Raw genomic sequence first — 19,951 nt, 5'->3', positions numbered from 1 at the left:
CTGTTTGTCCTGCAGAACCACTCGGTTCCTAAAAGATGGATGCTGGTTTTTTGGATCCAACTGATCATTATGTTACACAAGAACAAATTCTTCTCCCAGATCAGCTCTGCTCCAGTCCACAACTATGAGGTAGGAGCTCCACATGGCTGAATGATGTTCTGTCCAGGTTCAACTTTTACATTGATACGACCTGCAGGAGAGGAAATCATACAGAGCAGATGGGTTGAAGAGCACCTGAAGTGGACCTCTCTCTCTCTCTCTTTCACACTCCCAGTTAAATCAATACTACGACTCCTACAACTATTCCTGGTATGAAAATTACCCATTAATCTGGAGCCTAGGTGCCTAGTTTAAACCTACATGTTTGTTACAATTATTCTTAAGTATTCATATGTGAGTTATCTGTTTGAACTCATGATTTAAAATAATATTTGATATTTTGCTCAATATCTGCTGAAATTTGGTTATATGACTCCAACACACGATCTCTATTACGGTCAGAATCGCTTTATTGTGATCAGAGGTTATAATAAAGTGATTTCTTACAGCCGTGGCCCAAACCAGGATCAGAAAGAATAAATACCATATATTTATTAAAATTATTGTAAGAGCTATGATTTTTCTCATGTTCAAGCAGTTATTTTCAGGGCTTATGTTTCTTAGTACTGTTTCCATACATACACTAAATCACCAGAAGTATTGGGTCCCACCACTAGATCAATGAGTCCTGACCTCAACCTTCTTGATCACCTTTAGGATGAATTAAAGCCGAGGCTGCACTTCTGGTTTTCTCATCCAACTATGAGCACTCTCCTAAACCTTGGAAGATGTCTCCAGAATAGTTCAAGTTGCTGCTGGTGGCAACAGTGGGTCCTTCAACAAACCGGTCCTCATAGATTAAGAATATGATGTCCTCAAAGTTCATGTACCTGTAGAAGTAGACAGACAAATACTTCTGATGATCTTCTATCATCGGTTTCAGCGTTGCTGTGGAGAAGTAAACATCTTCAGTAAATCCAAAGGTACATGAGAGGAGGCAGGTGAAGATGTTTTCAGGTTCTAGAGGTATAAGAACAATAAACCCTTGGTTGGACTTTTTCTTTCTTCCCCTTCACTTTGTAACTAAAACATTTAGTATTTTATCTGCAGCTTTAAAAAACATTTTCTGGTATCCTGCCATGAATCTGCACCCTCTTCTGTTAACAAAGTCCTGAGCATTGATCTCTGTGCCAAAAGAGTTACAATAATTACCAGCCTGGTGTAGAGGTCTAATGGTGAAGCAAATGTATGTTCTTTATTTTAATATTTGTTTTGTTGCTTCTGGCAGTATTTTAGTTGTAAGCGGTATTTATTCTTAGTTAAACTGGTAAAAGTAACCCAAGTCTTTAGAAACTCTTTCATGTTTCCATAGAGAAAGTGGAAAGAGTTTCATAAAACCAGGCATTTGGTAACAAAGTGTGAAGCTGCAGAAATATAGCAACTAAAAGTCCAATTCATTAAAAACAAAATGGGTTCCTATCCAAAGGGACCATGTGATTTATTTCTGTAGGGTTGATAACAATGCAGTGATGCTGTTTAGATTTTCAATTTAAAGAGGAAACATGGAAATTAATGCACAGAAAAATCTAAACCACCAAAGGTCTTTGTTTAACTTGTTTAATGTAACACACAGTATTGTTGTGTAGTGAACTTCCTGACTTTAAAAAAGACTTTGTCCTATATTTGACTTTGTTTATGCTAATAACTCTCAGAAGGTACTTTTACTTAATGTCAGAGTTAGACACACTGATAAACTCAGAGAAGGTATGAATGAAGACACAAGTGAGTCAAAGTTATCTTTGGCTGCCAGGTAGAAACAGTTCATTCTCTTAGAGGAGCTGCTCTGTGTCACAACCTTTCATTAAAGGAAGGATAAACACTCATGTTACATCATCGTGGGTCTGGCTACACACAGTTTCACAAATACACGTCCTACTGAATAAAACTGGTTCTGTCCAGATACTGATCAGCCCACATGTCCACATCTGGCATCCAAGGACACGGAGATTAGCTGGGTTCAAACAGACTGCTTCCAGAACTCCTCCAAACACAAGTTCCTGCTCAGTCTGCATAGCAACCACCCAAATGCAACTTTAAGACAAGATGACAATTCTGTTAATAGTTCATAAAAGTTCTTCAAAGATAAATGTGAAAAGTATTCAATCAAAGTTCACCAAACTAAATAAATGAATTCCCTCAGTAAGATAAAAGTTATTCACGAAGCATCTGAGGCCTTCAGAGAGCTGCTAACATGAGGAGATGTTCAGAGCAGTGAGGAGGATTATTAGTGAGTCTAAGAGTGTCTGAAGCAGAGAAGATGGAGGAAAGATGGAGAAAAAGGAGAGATCTTCTCCCCCAATGAACAACAGTGAAATAATAAAACGCTACTGGCTCCATCATGTTTTTCAACGCTGATCCTCAAGGCACACTGCCCTGCATTATTAGATCTATCCCTGCTTTAACCCTCCCCTAAACAGTCGAGTAAATAAGGACATAAACTTCTATGACTATCAAACAATTATTAATATAGAGATAAGATTAACTTTATCATTTTATCAGCAGCAGGGCAGATTAAAGGTCAACCTCTATTAAGGTGATTTTAGGAAGGATAAATAAATAATAGAAACAATAATACATAACCATGAATAAAAAGTGAACAAAATTACAAATAATATAGTACAGAATTAATTAAAAATTTACTCACTGTAAAATGTTATCAAAAATGAAATTAGAAAAAGTGGAAAAACTCAATAAATTCAATTCAATTCAAAAATACTTTATTAATCCCAAAGGGAAATTAAATGTTGTTGTAGCTCATTATGAAGGTTTCTTCAAAGAGTCGTTGTAGATGCTGATGGCTGCGGGCAGGAAGGATCTCCTGTAGCGCTCCGTCTTACAGCAGATCTGAAGAAGCCTCTGACTGAAGACACTCTGTTGTTGTAGGACAGTCTCATGAAGAGGATGCTCAGGGTTCTCCATAATGTTCTTCATTTTATGAAGAATCCTTCTTTCCACAATGATCTCCAGAGGTTCCAGAGGAGTCCCCAGAACAGAACCAGACTTCTTTCTTAGCTTGTTGAACTTGTTCAGGTCAGAGATCAGACTCTTCACAACAGACTTATAGAAGATCTGCAGCATCTTGCTGCAAACACCAAAGGACCTAAGCTTCCTCAAGAAGTACAGTCTGCTTTGTCCCTTCTTGTAGATGGCTTCACAGTTGCATCTCCACTCTAGTCTGTTGTCCAGGTGAACACCGAGGTATTTATACTCCTCCACCACCTCCACTTCTTCTCCCATGATGGAAATAGTTTTTGACTTATTCCTGTTTCTCTTAAAATCTACAATCATCTCCTTTGTTTTTGTCTCGTTCAAAATGAGATGATTGTTTCTACACCATGCCACAAAGTGGTCCACCACCTTCCTGTACTCAGCTTCTTGTCCATCTCCTTCAGGACTCTAGGGCTGACATGATCTGGACCTGCAGCCTTATTCTGGTTCTGTCTTTCCAGTTGTTTTTTTTAACTGACTTCTTGAGACACACAGGTGGAAGCTGTAGGCAAAGGAAGCATCAGCATCTTCTGATTTGGTTGAAGGCAAACATGTAGAAGCAGAAGGGTCCATGGCTGACGTGGAAGAAAAGATATTTGAGGTGTTACTGGACAGCTGTGGGTCAAAGGAGGGTGGAGGTTCTGTTTGGCTGTGAGCAGGAGAGGAGGATGCTGAGCTTGTTTCTGAACTTATTGAAGAATGTGTTTAGTTCATTGGTTCTGTCCAGACCTCCATCGGTCTGATCATCCTTCTGCATGAAGCCTGTGATGTTCTTCATCCCTGACCACACGTCTCTGATATTGTTTTGCTGGAGCTTGTTCTCCAGATTCTTCTTGTACACCTCCTTGCTGTCTCTTATCTTGACTTTAAGTTTCTTCTGTCTACTTCTCAATAATTCTCTGTCTTCCTCTCTGAAGGCTCTTTTTTTTTTCAAATCACTGGTGATGCAGGGTTTGTTATTGGGGAAGCATCTCACCATTATGGTGGGGATGGTGTTATCCACAAAGAAGTTTATTTAGTCGGTGACAAACTTAGTCATGACATTGATGTCCTCCATTGGTTTTCCACTCTGGATTTAGCCTGTGGGTACAATCATGTTCTTGTATCAGAGCAGGTTAAGTTAAAAACTGCTTTTTGTACGCCATTTGGACTCTTTCAGTGGAACCATATCCTCTTTGGGCTTTGTAATGCGCCAAGTACCTTCCAGCATCTTATGCAGAGGATGTTAGGGGACCGGCTGTGCCAGTTCTTCCTTTTGTATTTCGATGACATGATTGTATTCTCATGTTCTGTCTCCCTGCACACTAAGCGTCTGGAGGTAGTCTTTGCTCAACTTGAGGGGTAAGGTCTGAAGGTGAAGCTTGAAAAATTGTCCTTTTTCCAGCGACAAGTTAAATATTTGGAACACTTGATTTCTGATAAAGGTGTAGCTACAGACCCAGCCAAGATTGAAGCAGTGGCCAAATGGCCACGGCCCTCTCATGTTTCAGTGCTTCGCTCCTTCTTAGGCTTTACTAATGACTTTTCACAGCCTTTCATTCTAGAGACAGATGCCAGTCATAGTGGACTGGTGCAGTACTGTCACAGGAGACAGAGGATGTAGTGAGGCCTATTGCATATGTGTTGGGACCCACAGCCATGGATTTCAACATTAAACTCCGGTACGAACTCTTCTGGAACATTTCCAAATAAGTGCATTAGCCTTCTTCCGGCACAGCCAGGAAACGGGATAACTGCGGACTTCCTGCGACGCCACTACCCAAATAAAAGCACAGCTGTTGCTATATCCGCCCTCTTTCCACACGGCCTCTAGTGGGACCGGTCAGGAGAGGCCCAGCGCGCTGATGTCTCTGCTGGCAAACAGACATAAACTCTTCAACTAGATCCAAGGATGTCATACGATCATCGATCATATGCAAAGATAAGTACGGATGAAATACTGTCTGTGTATCTGGTATTTTCATTCATGAACGGGGAAATTAAGGTATAAGCATTGCTTGACTTTCTCTCCGAGCCCTGTAGGAGCAAACGGTGTTCCAGAGAAGCCCCTGCAGAGACGCGGTCTCCCTAACAGGTAAGAACACGTGCTGCTGCTAAATAATATTTACCCAGAAAGGTTAGTTTTCAATCTAGTAAATAATGTGTCCCTAACATCATTTTACTAAATTTGATAACTAAGTAAATATCATTAAGCTCCATTTCGCCAGAAAGATTTGGCTCTTTTCCAAGATATTCCATTAATAATATTTCTATAAATATTATTTTAATAAATAAAGGCAGTTAATTAGACACCGTTGAGAATTAGTCATCCAGGAGGTTGGTTTTATTCAGTAGATCATTATTTGAAACATTATTTTATTAAATAATATTTTATCTGATCTTACATTGTGAATGGTTGTCTATAGGTTTGCTGATTATTGCTTAAGTTGGTTCTAAGACTAACTGAACTTCATTTCCAGATTCTTCAAGATAATCCTTGGTTCTCAAACATAAACATTGCATGGTAATGTTGCATCACTCTTTTGGTCATAATTATCAATTATCTTTAATCAACTTGTTTATATTGTACATAGTCCATTAGTCTTCATTATTATTTAATTCTGCTTGGTAGTTTAGTTGGATTGTTTTAGCAAAGTAAAGAGTTTGTTGATTGAAATATGTTTGACTTTGAGTTGACTTATTTTTGTTAATAAATTCTTGTATTTTAAGAAATTGTGTGAATTTATTCCATATATGTGCAGAGTTTATGCTGTTCAATAATGTCAGAGCTCGTCTCACACCTTTCTATTTTGTCCTAAAACCATCACCTTACTGGGCTGGTATTCACAGGACAACCCTTAACAGACCCAAATATTATTTGATAAAATATTAAAATATTAATATTAAATAATATTTTCAGATTCATAATCACAACACACGGTTCAAAATTAAATATTTAATTAGCAAGTTAAATATTCAGTTTACAAACTAAGTATTTAGTTCCAAACTAAATGTTTAGGTCCGAGCTATGTATTTAGTTTACACATTTATTATTTAGTTTAAATATTTCGCTCAGACCTAAACATTTAGTCTGAAACTAAATATTTAGTTAGTAAACTAAATATATAACACCCACCTAAACATTCCATCCATTTGGACCGACTGAGCTGCAGCTCAGTCTTCGTTGCAGTGTTGGAAGCTGACGTCATCAGAGCTTTAAAATCTGAAGAAACAAACTTTTAAACCACCAATTCCCGTCTGTCTCACTGGACGACGCAACGGAGGCGCATATCTGGAGAGACAAAAGCTCGCAGGCGAATTTTTGCTCCACAAGGCCATTCCTGGAAGAGCTTGAAAGCTGGAAATCTGTCTGATACAAGAAGGTCAGAAGATTTATTCGCCGATCGAAGGCCGCGCTGACACCCGACGCATGTAAAAAACCTACAGAGGTTTTATTTCCAAGGAGATGAGTTTCCTCCTTGTTGATTCAGTCGACTGCAATGATTCTTACTATTTTTCCCGTTTTGGATGGATAAGAATTTTAACGTTTTGGAGTTGTTCACGGACGTGTGTCATTCTGGTTCCCACCTCGCCGTTCTTCTTCAGACCTCAAACCGATGAAGAGAAGAAATCAACGTCAAAGTCATTTCATTCTTTTTTTTATAATATCAAACCAGATTGGTGCATTTAGAGGTCTGGGCAGGATGAGGCAGTTAAGGTGATTTAGAATCACCAGTAGTTAATCCAAGGTATCAACGTGTTTCTTGCAATACTGATGGAAGTATTTTATGCTGAGCTGTTTTTTGATTTGCAGTAAGTTAGTAATTATATCAGAGCTATATGGCTTCAATTAATTTTCACATATAAATGAGAGAAGCGTTTGTGTTTATTTTGTGCAAGAGAGATTTATCCATCAAAATAAGGTCAAAGTTCCCCCACCTTCAGTGAATAAACAGTGAGATTTAATAGTTTTCAATTATTGATACTAATTTACAAATTGTAATTATTAAGAGCTTTGAGCCCATAATCACAACACCAGAGGACATCTCAGATTTCCATTCGTAAGCAATGATTTTTGGTTAATAAATTATTTTTCTGAATTAGGATTTTTAATTATAATTTTTGATAAATATAAATTAATCAATAATCACAATCCTTACACGGCTGACCAATTTCATAACTCCGCTATATTTCTTTCTAGCTGTGATTTTGTAGTCCAACCTCAAGTATGCTGACACTACAAGTGAATAAGTCTAAATGTTTGGATGCCAGGTGCATTAACCCACACAGTTCATTACACCGTCTCTCTGCATCAGAACCTCTTCAAAGTTCCTGGTTAAATGTTATTTTTTATGGAAATGTTCCCACATCAGTGGAGAAATTCATCTTCGTCTGCATGAAGCTCTTCAACGATGAGTTCTTCATCAACCTCCTCCAGTATCTAGAAGGATTTGCTAAAAGACTTCATCTGATTAAGGGGTCAGTTCTTTCTGTCTATGGAAACAACGGACGCAGCAACGGTAAGCTAAAAATAACGCTAAATTGACAACAAACTATTTTAAACATGAATTATTGTGTTGATGTGATGTCCTGGTCATTGTTCTGATAGCAGCAGCATCATGTCTTCTGCTGATGTTAGTTCTGTGTCCTGCTTTTAGCTCCTGGAGGACAGAACCGTACTTCAGATTTTAATATTATTATTACTTAAACAGTTTTACATAGTTTTGCTGTTTTTGTCTTGTTTCTGCACTGCTAGATAATTGTTATCAAACTACAAAAATGGACAAACAGGTTAAAGTGCAGCTCAAATTAAATGTATTTAAACATTGATTGCAAAGTGAGGATCATCAATACTTTTCAATAAACAATGAATTAATAAAAGAAGAAACAGTGAGAGTTATGGTTGTTCAACCTAAAACTTTTCCATTTGTGCCCTGATATCAGTAAGAGGTTTCAGTGCAAAAAATAAAACTGAAAGACAAAACTTAGGCCTAACTAAACCATCAACTTGATCTGTAGTAGAAAGCAACTCTAGCCACAGGTACCAGCTTCAGCATGGATTAGTGCTATAGTAACTCACACTAAACTACACTATAAAAGGTAAGGCAAGTTTATTTGTATAGAATATTTCAGCAACAACACAGTTCAACGTGCTTTATATGGTGGAAACATAAGAAAACAAAAACGTACATAAGAGTACCATAATAAAGGCAGGTAAAGAAAAGTTGTACTACAGACTAAAATGAATGATGCCTCAGTTAACAGTTTAAATAGAAGAATCAAAAGCAACCATAAACATATGGGTTTTTAACCTTGATTTAAAAGCACTCAGAGATTCAGCATTTTTAAGGATTTCTGGAAGTTCCAGATTAGTGGAGCAGAAGAACTGAATGCTGCTTCTCCATGTCTGGTTCTGGTGATGGGGAGTAGACTGGAACCAGAAGACCAAAGTGGTCTGTAAGGTTGATACAACAAATCATTGTATTTCAGTGACAAATAAACTAACAGAAGTATTTTAAAGTCTGCTCTCTGAGATCCAGGGAACCAGTGACAGATAGCGAAATCAATCTTGTATATTTCACCATTAATTTAACAAGCCTCCTGTTAATCTGACATGAACAATTTTCCAACAAACACAAACATGGGGTTTTCTCCTTTCAGTCGGGGGGCCTCATGTCGGGAAGTATCGAAATGTACGTTATGAAAGTGTGAATAAAATATGCAGCTTTTGATCTGCCATGAAAAAGTGCAGTTGAATGATACAAAAAGTTGTAAGAATCAAAATATTAAAGGTCCACTAATTGCTCTGAGACATGAAACTGAAATAGTTTCCTTAATAAAAAAACATTTTTCCAAATCTTAATGAACATATATTACAAAGAGACAATGTCTGATGGAGACATATCTGTTTTACTTTAAAGATGATGCTCTTTGGTAACATCTTGATCTTTATCTTCCAGTTCCTGTGCAGTGTGCAGAGACTCTCCCCTAGAGACAGTGTTGCTGGATGCTGTACCCAAGGAGAAACACGTTAACAGAGAGGTGGAGCACTTTTAAGAGTCTTCATTGGCTGATTGAAAGTTTATTGTGCTGCAATATCATTACCTGGCCATCTGTGTCGACATATAGACACCAACAGGAGAGTGGAGATAAGGTATGGACAGAACACCAGCAGGCGTCGGACTTGGGCCACCGCCAACAAAAACTGAAGAGGGTTTGAGCCAGGGATCGGGGCTATGGAGGTGGCTTTGGAAGTTGGCGAGGTTACTGTAGGTTTAACTGCAGAGAAAATAGGTTTAGCTCTCAAAATGTGCTCAAAAACAGATTGAACTACTACTCTGGTCTGCTGTGGCAATGGCCTACAACTACAAAAGAAATGCTGGAATAAATTCAATTCAATTTTATTTATATAGCGCCAATTCACAACACATGTTGTCTCAAGGTTCTTCACAACAGTCAGGTTCATACATTCCAATTAATCCTAATCATTGAACAGTTTAGTCAGATTCACTTATTTATTCAAAGATTGCATTCAGTCAGTGACTTGCAGCATTCACTCCTCCTGGATGAGCATGTAGAGACAGTGGACAGTCACTGGCGTTGACTTTGCAGCAATCCCTCATACTGAGCATGCATGTAGCGACAGTGGAGAGGAAAAACTCCCTTTTAACAGGAAGAAACCTGCAGCAGAACCAGGCTCAGTGTGAGCCGCCATCTGCCACGACTGACTGGGGGTTTGAGAGAACAGAGAAGGAACAGATATTAAATGCCTCCCCTTGGAGAAGAAGGATGAGGAACTCCAGCATTTGAGGGAGCTCAGAGTTGAGATTATGTTCCTCTTCATCAAAGAGAATCAGCTGAATATGTTTGGACATAGGTTGTTCCTCTTAAGATGTTTTACAGACAAGTTAAACCGGGGAGAGACATTGGGCCAGACTCAACAATTGCTGGAGGGTTTAAATATCCTTTCTGGTCAGTGAATGCCCTCAGAACAACCCAAATACCCCAGAATGGGTTTAAGAGTGAAGCTGGGAAAGCAATGTCTGGGCTTTCCTACTGCACCTGTAACACCACAAGACCTGACATGGAGCAGTGGGAGATAGCGGATGGTTGGATGAATGTATTGAAGATGTTACTTATTGCATATAGCAGGGGTGTCCAAAGTCGGTCCTCGAGGGCCGGTGTCCTGCAGGTTTTAGATGTTTCCCTGGTCCAACACACCTGATTTCCATTGATGGCTGATAACCAGGTTTTTGTTGAACAGCAATCACCTGAATCAGGTGTGGTAAAGATCTTAAACATGCAGGACACCGGCCCTCAAGGACTGACTTTGGACACACCTGGCTTAGAGGAGCAGCACTGAAGGGTTTCAGTCTGATTTATTAGTTTTTTAACGTTTTGAGTTTGGTTTGGGTTCACTATTCTATCTAAATGTGTTTCCCTTTAGTATCATTGTGAGAAATTGCATATGACAGACAGACAGATTTTAGCACCTGACCTGAGACAGAGATCCAGCTGGATGGAGACTCTCCATGACCACTGATGCTACACTTGTAGAGACCTTCCTCAGAGCTGGTCACATGGTGGAGGGTCATGTGACCTGAAGATTCATTTCCAATGAAGACATTATCTTTAATGAAAGCAGCTGGGAGGTTGGAGGAAGTCTTTGTTTGACAGCTCAGAGTGACGTCATCTCCCTCCATCACAGGGAGGACAGGACTCTGCAGGATCACTGATCCACCTCAACACAGAGACAAACTACAGCATTTCATCCATTTCCACACAGCTTCATCAACACTAACTCCACAGTCTGATCTTACCAGAGACAGTGAACTGGATGCTGCTGCTGGCTGCTCCCTCTCTGGACTCACACCAGTACACTCCAGTATCCTTTTTTAAAACATAAGTGATGATACAAACAGAACCTTCTACTTCTCCCCATCCATCTCCACACTCAGACTTTCTTATGGTTGTATTTCTTCTCACAGTCCACTCAGCAGAGCTGTTGTTCTCTCCACAGCTCAGAGACACAGAATCTCCTGGGAAAAACTGACATCTCATGGGATTCACAGTCAGATGAGCTGCAAAGAAGACAGATGGTAATGAAATATACATAATTGTTATGCTTTTGTGAGTTATGTGGGCAGTTATTGTTAGAAATGTGTCAGGCCTCAACTTTCCTGGTGCTTTTTGTAACCTTTTTTTTTTTTTCAGTGAGGGGACTTCTGTGGGAACCTCTTGTGCTGTCATCATATCTTTGTGCTCCTTTTTTAAAAAGAAAATCAGGGCTTTTTAATTTTTCAACTGCTCATTGGGGTTGTAAGGGATTTTGTGGTAAAGATTGTGTTCTTGTCAATGGCAGTTTAGGACTCTAATGCCCCTCTCTGTCACGGTGTGGTTTTGGTGTGGACCAAAGTGCAGACAAGGGATGCAGCATTTCGAAGCACTCTTCCGCTTTATTCAAAAGGATTTCAAAAACGTAGCAAAAACATTGCAGGTACAAACATGAGTGAATCCAAAAACTTACATGTGTACTCCTTGCAGGAACGAAGCAAACACAGAACTAAGTCCTGGTGTAGCAAACGGGCAGAACAGAGTGTGAACGAACAGAGGAACCAGCAGGGAACAAAGAGCACAGACCAACTAATACAGGTCCTTCTCAAAATATTAGCATATTGTGATAAAGTTCATTATTTTCCATAATGTCATGATGAATATTTAACATTCATATATTTTAGATTCATTGCACACTAACTGAAATATTTCAGGTCTTTTATTGTCTTAATACGGATGATTTTGGCATACAGCTCATGAAAACCCAAAATTCCTATCTCACAAAATTAGCATATTTCATGCGACCAATAAAAGAAAAGTGTTTTTAATACAAAAAACGTCAACCTTCAAATAATCATGTACAGTTATGCACTCAATACTTGGTCGGGAATCCTTTTGCAGAAATGACTGCTTCAATGCGGCGTGGCATGGAGGCAATCAGCCTGTGGCACTGCTGAGGTCTTATGGAGGCCCAGGATGCTTCGATAGCGGCCTTTAGCTCATCCAGAGTGTTGGGTCTTGAGTCTCTCAACGTTCTCTTCACAATATCCCACAGATTCTCTATGGGGTTCAGGTCAGGAGAGTTGGCAGGCCAATTGAGCACAGTGATACCATGGTCAGTAAACCATTTACCAGTGGTTTTGGCACTGTGAGCAGGTGCCAGGTCATGCTGAAAAATGACATCTTCATCTCCATAAAGCTTTTCAGCAGATGGAAGCATGAAGTGCTCCAAAATCTCCTGATAGCTAGCTGCATTGACCCTGCCCTTGATAAAACACAGTGGACCAACACCAGCAGCTGACACGGCACCCCAGACCATCACTGACTGTGGGTACTTGACACTGGACTTCTGGCATTTTGGCATTTCCTTCTCTCCAGTCTTCCTCCAGACTCTGGCACCTTGATTTCCGAATGACATGCAGAATTTGCTTTCATCCAAAAAAAGTACTTTGGACCACTGAGCAACAGTCCAGTGCTGCTTCTCTGTAGCCCAGGTCAGGCGCTTCTGCCGCTGTTTCTGGTTCAAAAGTGGCTTGACCTGGGGAATGCGGCACCTGTAGCCCATTTCCTGCACACGCCTGTGCACGGTGGCTCTGGATGTTTCTACTCCAGACTCAGTCCACTGCTTCCGCAGGTCCCCCAAGGTCTGGAATCGGCCCTTCTCCACAATCTTCTTCAGGGTCCGGTCACCTCTTCTCGTTGTGCAGCGTTTTCTGCCACACTTTTTCCTTCCCACAGACTTCCCACTGAGGTGCCTTGATACAGCACTCTGGGAACAGCCTATTCGTTCAGAAATTTCTTTCTGTGTCTTACCCTCTTGCTTGAGGGTGTCAATAGTGGCCTTCTGGACAGCAGTCAGGTCGGCAGTCTTACCCATGATTGGGGTTTTGAGTGATGAACCAGGCTGGGAGTTTTAAAGGCCTCAGGAATCTTTTGCAGGTGTTTAAAGTTAACTCGTTGATTCAGATGATTAGGTTCATAGCTCGTTTAGAGACCCTTTTAATGATATGCTAATTTTGTGAGATAGGAATTTTGGGTTTTCATGAGCTGTATGCCAAAATCATCCGTATTAAGACAATAAAAGACCTGAAATATTTCAGTTAGTGTGCAATGAATCTAAAATATATGAATGTTAAATTTTCATCATGACATTATGGAAAATAATGAACTTTATCACAATATGCTAATATTTTGAGAAGGACCTGTATACTTGACTTCCTCACCAACAGACATCAGTCAGTACGGGTGGACAAGAAGGATTCCAGCGTCATCTTGCTCAGCATTGGATCCCCTCAAGGATGCGTCCTGACCCCGCTGCTGTTCAGTCAGAAAACACATGACTGCTACTCTAGGTCCACTGCAGACCACTTGGTGAGGTTAGCGGACGTCACAACAGTAGTAGGCCTCATTAGTGATGGTGACAACACCTCCTACAGAGAGGAAGTCAAATACCTAGTGGACTGGTGCAAAACCAGCAACCTCACCCTGAATGTTAAGAAGACCAAGGAGACCATCACTGTCTTCTTCGGGAGAGGCCTACCCGGTCATGTACCTCTCATCATCACAACACAGCTGTGGAGAGGGTCAACACCACTGAGTTCCTGGGGGTGTAGATAACAGACCTGGTCCCATCACACCAAAGCTCTGACATAGAAAGCTCAGCTGAGCATATATTTCTTGCACCATGTGAAGAAGGTGCATCTCCCCCCTCCTGTTCACATCAGGAGCTCTATAGAGAGCATCCTGACCAGCTGCATCTTTGTCTGGTCAGACGCTTCCCTGTCTCTGAGGGAGGAAGGTCATGTAGAAAGTGATGAGAACAGCAGGAAAATTATCAGGAAACAGCCTCCTCCGATTTAAGAGGCAACCTAAAGAGGGTGCCTGACCAAAGCCCAGAATATCATCAGGTTGACCTCCCACGCTCATCATGAACTGTTCTCGCCTGTGAGGTTAGGGAACAGACTACACAGCCTGAGGAACAAATCAGCCAGTTTCCACAAAAGCCTTAACCCCTATGCCATAAGACTGCTTAACTCAAATGGACTCCCAGACCCCTCCTCATACACCACTCATTATCCTTTTTCACCATCCAGGACTGAACTGATTATTGGTTCTGTCCCAGGATTTAACACCCCTGTCAGTCTTTCTTTCTATGTGCAATACATACAATTTTCAACTAAATTCACAATTTGTAATATATTGCATGTGAACAACTTTTTGAAAACATTTATACTAGTCTATACCTTTCTCTTTAGCCATTGCAACAAAATCTCATCTGGATACATCTATGTTTGGTGATGCAAATCTGAATGACAATAAGAAAAAGTCAAAGTCTGATAAATCATTTAAACCTTCCTAGTGAAGATGGGGTATACTGGTCCATTATAGCTACATTCATCTATCCACTGGGTAATTCTATAAATAATAATACCTGCCGTGGTAAGAGAGTGATTATCCACAGTCAAATGAGTCGTGTACAAAAATGGGCTGAAAGGCCACTCTGAGCGGAAGAAGGCATTCCTCCAAAAGCAAAAGGCCACATTACACTTTGCACAGTCATTCAAGGTGAAATACCTTACATTTGGTCTGTTTTAACTAAAATTCAAGTCTTTTGCAACAGTGAGCATCGTTACACTTGTAGGAAAAATGAGGACCCTTACAAGCATAAGAACACCATCTCAACTGTGAAGTACGGAGGTGGCAGCATAATGTTGTGGGTATGTTGCAGTAGGAGGTACTGTTGCACTTCACAAAATAGATGGACTCATGAGGGAAAAACTTTATGTGAAAATACTGAAATCAGTTTCTGAAGGCATCAGCCAGGAACTTAAAGTTTGGACACAAATGGGTTTTACAGATGGACAACGTCTCTTAGCATACCAACAACATAGTTACAAAGTTGCTTAAGGAAACCATGGTTCATGTATTGGTGTGGCCATCACAAAGTCCTGATCTCTCTCCCATAGAACATTTTTAGGCAGAGCTGAAAAAGTGTGAGCGAGCAAGGAGGCCTATGGATCTGATTCAGTTCTGTCAGGTGAAATGGGCCAAACTACTTTAAGAAACCAAATATGGAGGAAATATATATTTACTTTTGGATTTAAATAAAACATCTCATACAATATCTCCATCTCTTTATTCTGGCTATTAGGAGATTATTATAAAGTTTGATTAAAAAAATTTCTGTCTATGTAAGAAAATATTTTGTGGGGATTTCATACATAAAATAATGAAAACTGAAGGTCCCTATTAAAGGTAGGGGCCTCAGGAATTCAGTTTTTCTGCCTGAAGCCTCATCTACATTCAAAGCTACAACTCACTTGCATTTCCTATTATCTAAAGTCATTTAACACATTTTGATCAAGAGTTTTCAAAGAGTGCTAACATTTACTGACCTTGGTGCGTTGAGCAGCACAGCAGCGAGGTCAGAACTGAAGAGAGAAGATGGTCAGATTATAGTTTAACATATTTAGTAATTCATCAAACACATAAACTGAGTATCTGCTTGTCTGAAGAGTATTTTGTAGACTTTCACCAACAACTTCCTGTTCACTCAAAGTCAAAGACGAACACAGACCTGCTTATATGAGCTGTGTGTTATAATAAAACTATAATCCTGACTAATAAAACATAATTACTCACCCAGCAGACACAGTAAGGATGTTTCCATCGTCTTCTTAACAATAATCATTAAAACTTGTGATGAAATGTTTTCTTCTGAAATAAACACACCGTCCTTCTCTGTAAAAACCACCGTTGTGGTTTCCGTTACGCTGAAGGCTTCGAATAAATCTTATTTCTCCACCTTCACATGAGGTACATGAAGCAGAGATTTCACAATTAAAGTTTTAATAAAACAAAAACAGATTGTGTTTCTACTGGAAAAATATATAATCTGCTCAGAATATGATTGATGGATTCGTGTTGGCCAAAGTAAGCTGTAGCTCTGTCTGTGTGTGGGAGTTGGTTAGCTTGGAGGAAGTGGTAGTTTTGCCTTTGCAGATTTGTGAAGCATTTTCAGTCTACACCACAGAGGCTGTGGTTGGAAAACTTGCTGCACTGACCTGATTCTGTAGTGACATATGTTTCTGTATGACATGTTGACTTTATTGGTTTGTTCTTTGGTAGTTCGTTTCTGGTCTTCTCATATATGGTCTTAATTTGGTTCAAGCTGCTCTCAATGCACAAATATACCTCTCATTCTTCATTATTGCTTGCCAGTTCCTAACCCTAACCCGTGTGCCCACCTTTATGCCAAACCCTGGTTTGACTCAAAGGTTTTTTTCTCATATTTGACAGTAAGTCTGCTAATCTTCACTTATCTCTTTCTTCTCTTATATTAAGAAATCATTCGAAATGTTTCAACAGACTGAGCTCTTCTAATTTACTGAGACTTAGAACATCAGTGATCAATTGCATATCAGCTGCTGTCAGTTATCAGATACGAGCTGCTCTGCAGTGATGAACATGGAGAAACATGATTCTCAGCTGCTGCAGGTCTGTCTGGGTAATGAACAGCAGGTGGCGCTCTAATATGGGCCCTCTCTCATAGAAAACAGGAAGTCAAACTGCACTTTCACTTATGTACTTGCATTTATAACCTTTGATTTCCTGTTGTGGCAGTATGATAAATGTCTGTATACACACAGTCCTACAGATTCATCCCAGCTCCATCTAAACGCTACCTTCTTCCTACAAGACAATACAACTTGAATCCATCCCTACTATGAATTACATTTCTAGAAAGAGAAAATAGAGGTGGTAGCTTTGAAAAATCTTCTGATTCTGGACCAGCAGATGGCGATTTAACACGCAATAATAACAGGATGTCTTCATTTAAAAGAAATTTTGATTTACTGAGATTAAACAAGATGATATTAAATTCTCCTAGTTCTTTATTTTATTGTTTGAAATAATTGGAAGAACTGAATTTATTTTAGTTCTGATTATTTTTTGAATAAAATAAAGATTAAATGAAGTCACTGTTTCATATTTCATATCATTCATTCAATCCTTACCTGCAACCTGAAATGATTTGTCATGAAACTTATGTAAGAGAGTACGAACATGAAAAACAGACCAACTAAATCATCAGCTTAGTAAATGTAAGAAGTTAATCTCTTTAAAACTAATGCAGGACTCCTGTTGTTGCATGAAAACAGCAGCAGGGGGCGCTGCTCTGAATAAAGCTCTTCATTCACAATTGACTCTACAGTACAGGTCCTTCTCAAAATATTAGCATATTGTGATAAAGTTCATTATTTTCCATAATGTCATGATGAAAATTTAACATTCATATATTTTAGATTCATTGCACACTAACTGAAATATTTCAGGTCTTTTATTGTCTTAATACGGATGATTTTGGCATACAGCTCATGAAAACCCAAAATTCCTATCTCACAAAATTAGCATATTTCATCCGACCAATAAAAGAAAAGTGTTTTTATACAAAAAACGTCAACCTTCAAATAATCATGTACAGTTATGCACTCAATACTTGGTCGGGAATCCTTTTGCAGAAATGACTGCTTCAATGCGGCGTGGCATGGAGGCAATCAGCCTGTGGCACTGCTGAGGTCTTATGGAGGCCCAGGATGCTTCGATAGCGGCCTTTAGCTCATCCAGAGCGTTGGGTCTTGAGTCTCTCAATGTTCTCTTCACAATATCCCACAGATTCTCTATGGGGTTCAGGTCAGGAGAGTTGGCAGGCCAATTGAGCACAGTGATACCATGGTCAGTAAACCATTTACCAGTGGTTTTGGCACTGTGAGCAGGTGCCAGGTTGTGCTGAAAAATGAAATCTTCATCTCCATAAAGCTTTTCAGCAGATGGAAGCATGAAGTGCTCCAAAATCTCCTGATAGCTAGCTGCATTGACCCTGCCCTTGATAAAACACAGTGGACCAACACCAGCAGCTGACACGGCACCCCAGACCATCACTGACTGTGGGTACTTGACACTGGACTTCTGGCATTTTGGCATTTCCTTCTCTCCAGTCTTCCTCCAGACTCTGGCACCTTGATTTCCGAATGACATGCAGAATTTGCTTTCATCCGAAAAAAGTACTTTGGACCACTGAGCAACAGTCCAGTGCTGCTTCTCTGTAGCCCAGGTCAGGCGCTTCTGCCGCTGTTTCTGGTTCAAAAGTGGCTTGACCTGGGGAATGCGGCACCTGTAGCCCATTTCCTGCACACGCCTGTGCACGGTGGCTCTGGATGTTTCTACTCCAGACTCAGTCCACTGCTTCCACAGGTCCCCCAAGGTCTGGAATCGGCCCTTCTCCACAATCTTCCTCAGGGTCCGGTTACCTCTTCTCGTTGTGCAGCGTTTTCTGCCACACTTTTTCCTTCCCACAGACTTCCCACTGAGGTGCCTTGATACAGCACTCTGGGAACAGCCTATTCGTTCAGAAATGTCTTTCTGTGTCTTACCCTCTTGCTTGAGGGTGTCAATAGTGGCCTTCTGGACAGCAGTCAGGTCGGCAGTCTTACCCATGATTGGGGTTTTGAGTGATGAACCAGGCTGGGAGTTTTAAAGGCCTCAGGAATCTTTTGCAGGTGTTTAGAGTTAACTCGTTAATTCAGATGATTAGGTTCATAGCTCGTTTAGAGACCCTTTTAATGATATGCTAATTTTATGAGATAGGAATTTTGGGTTTTCATGAGCTGTATGCCAAAATCATCCGTATTAAGACAATAAAAGACCTGAAATATTTCAGTTAGTGTGCAATGAATCTAAAATATATGAATGTTAAATTTTCATCATGACATTATAGAAAATAATAAACTTTATCACAATATGCTAATATTTTGAGAAGGACCTGTAGGTGGAGCAGTGGTTTGTTCTGTTGCTTCACGTTTGTTAGGTTCTGGTTTCAGATTCCAGCTGAGGTCTTTCTTTGCTCCATGTTTCTCTTCATGCATGTTTGACTCGTCTCCATGTTGCCATGGTTTCCTCCCACAGTCAAAAACATGAATGTTGCCAGGTATGACCTTATTCACACTGCTCCTGTTTTACATAGAATAGGGGAGGAACCTGTCGGTAGACCAGATGTTTCACCTTCTGATAAAGTCAAGTCATGTTTATTTATATAGCGCCTTTCAGCAACAAGGCACTCGAGGCGCTGTACATAAGGAAAAACATTACAATGATACAGAAAATAAAACAACAGAAGTAATCAAAAAAAGAGAAAGAGAATAGAATGATGGATAAGAAAATGAAAGGAAAATTGGACTGAAAACGTAACTAATAATGTTTAGATAACACATTCAAAGGCCACTCTTAGAAAGCTCTGTGAACAAAAGATTAGCTTGAGCTAACCTCCGTAGCTGTTGGGTGGGGTGGTTCGCTCTGTCAACCAACCAAACTGCACGTTACTTCCGTAACCAAGGTGATGCATCGCGTTGTCCTTCCTTCAGACCGGGAAAACTGCTCCACTCGGCGTTGTAGAGACAGGGTCTCTGCTGGGAACTCTCTGGAACACAGTTTGTTCTGTAGACCTCAGAGAGAAAATCAAGTAACACTTGTACCTTAATTATCCCTGTTCATGAATGAATACTAGATACACAAAAAGCAATTCATTCCTACTTAACTTTGTGCATATGATCGCATGATCGTATGACTCTTGGATCCAGTTTGAAGAGTTATGTCTGTTTGCCAGCAATGAGACATTGTGTCCCCCCTGTCCAGCTCCGCAGGGCCATGTGGAAGAGATCAATTCATTGGAAAGGCGGGGGGTTTATACGGACAGTGACATCATGGGAAGTCCGCTGTTACTGCCCCCCTCCTAAGTTGTGCTGGAAGTCAGTTAATGCGATTTATTTTGAAA

General features: G+C 40.1%; 1 protein-coding gene across 3 annotated transcripts; it reads right to left on the bottom strand.

The window, feature by feature from the left end:
* Window positions 1–7,861: 7,861 nt before the first annotated feature.
* LOC124880594 (Fc receptor-like protein 4) lies at window positions 7,862–19,608 on the bottom strand. 3 transcript variants are annotated; one of them, XM_047385865.1, is made up of 7 exons: window positions 19,444–19,554; window positions 15,763–15,925; window positions 15,516–15,551; window positions 10,887–11,147; window positions 10,565–10,807; window positions 9,172–9,345; window positions 7,862–9,076 (listed from the first exon to the last, which is right to left on the bottom strand). In XM_047385865.1, exons 2-7 carry the CDS (start codon window positions 15,809–15,811, stop codon window positions 8,982–8,984), a joined length of 858 nt encoding a protein of 285 aa, XP_047241821.1. In that variant the 5' UTR covers window positions 15,812–15,925; window positions 19,444–19,554; the 3' UTR covers window positions 7,862–8,981. The 3 variants fall into 3 exon arrangements, with proteins under 3 accessions (XP_047241821.1, XP_047241819.1, XP_047241820.1); XM_047385863.1 differs by lacking the exon at window positions 15,763–15,925 and having other exon boundaries at window positions 19,444–19,608; XM_047385864.1 differs by lacking the exon at window positions 19,444–19,554 and having other exon boundaries at window positions 15,763–17,334.
* Between the last annotated feature and the right edge of the window lie 343 nt (window positions 19,609–19,951).

This window comes from Girardinichthys multiradiatus, chromosome 14 (genome assembly GCF_021462225.1).
Source record: "Girardinichthys multiradiatus isolate DD_20200921_A chromosome 14, DD_fGirMul_XY1, whole genome shotgun sequence".
In the NCBI taxonomy this organism is placed as follows: domain Eukaryota; kingdom Metazoa; phylum Chordata; class Actinopteri; order Cyprinodontiformes; family Goodeidae; genus Girardinichthys; species Girardinichthys multiradiatus.
This window is presented reverse-complemented; position numbering and strand designations above follow the sequence as displayed.

Bases quoted from the DNA above. Each gene is read 5' to 3' on its own strand.
- LOC124880594 (XM_047385863.1), bottom strand. From the start codon at position 19,522: ATGCATCACCTTGGTTACGGAAGTAACGTGCAGTTTGGTTGGTTGACA. The intron at 11,148-15,515 runs GTCAGTAAATGT...TCTTCTTTGCAG, and splicing joins GTGCTGCTCAACGCACCAAG to CTCATCTGACTGTGAATCCC. The intron at 9,346-10,564 runs GTCAGGTGCTAA...TTTTCTCTGCAG, and splicing joins CAGCTGGATCTCTGTCTCAG to TTAAACCTACAGTAACCTCG.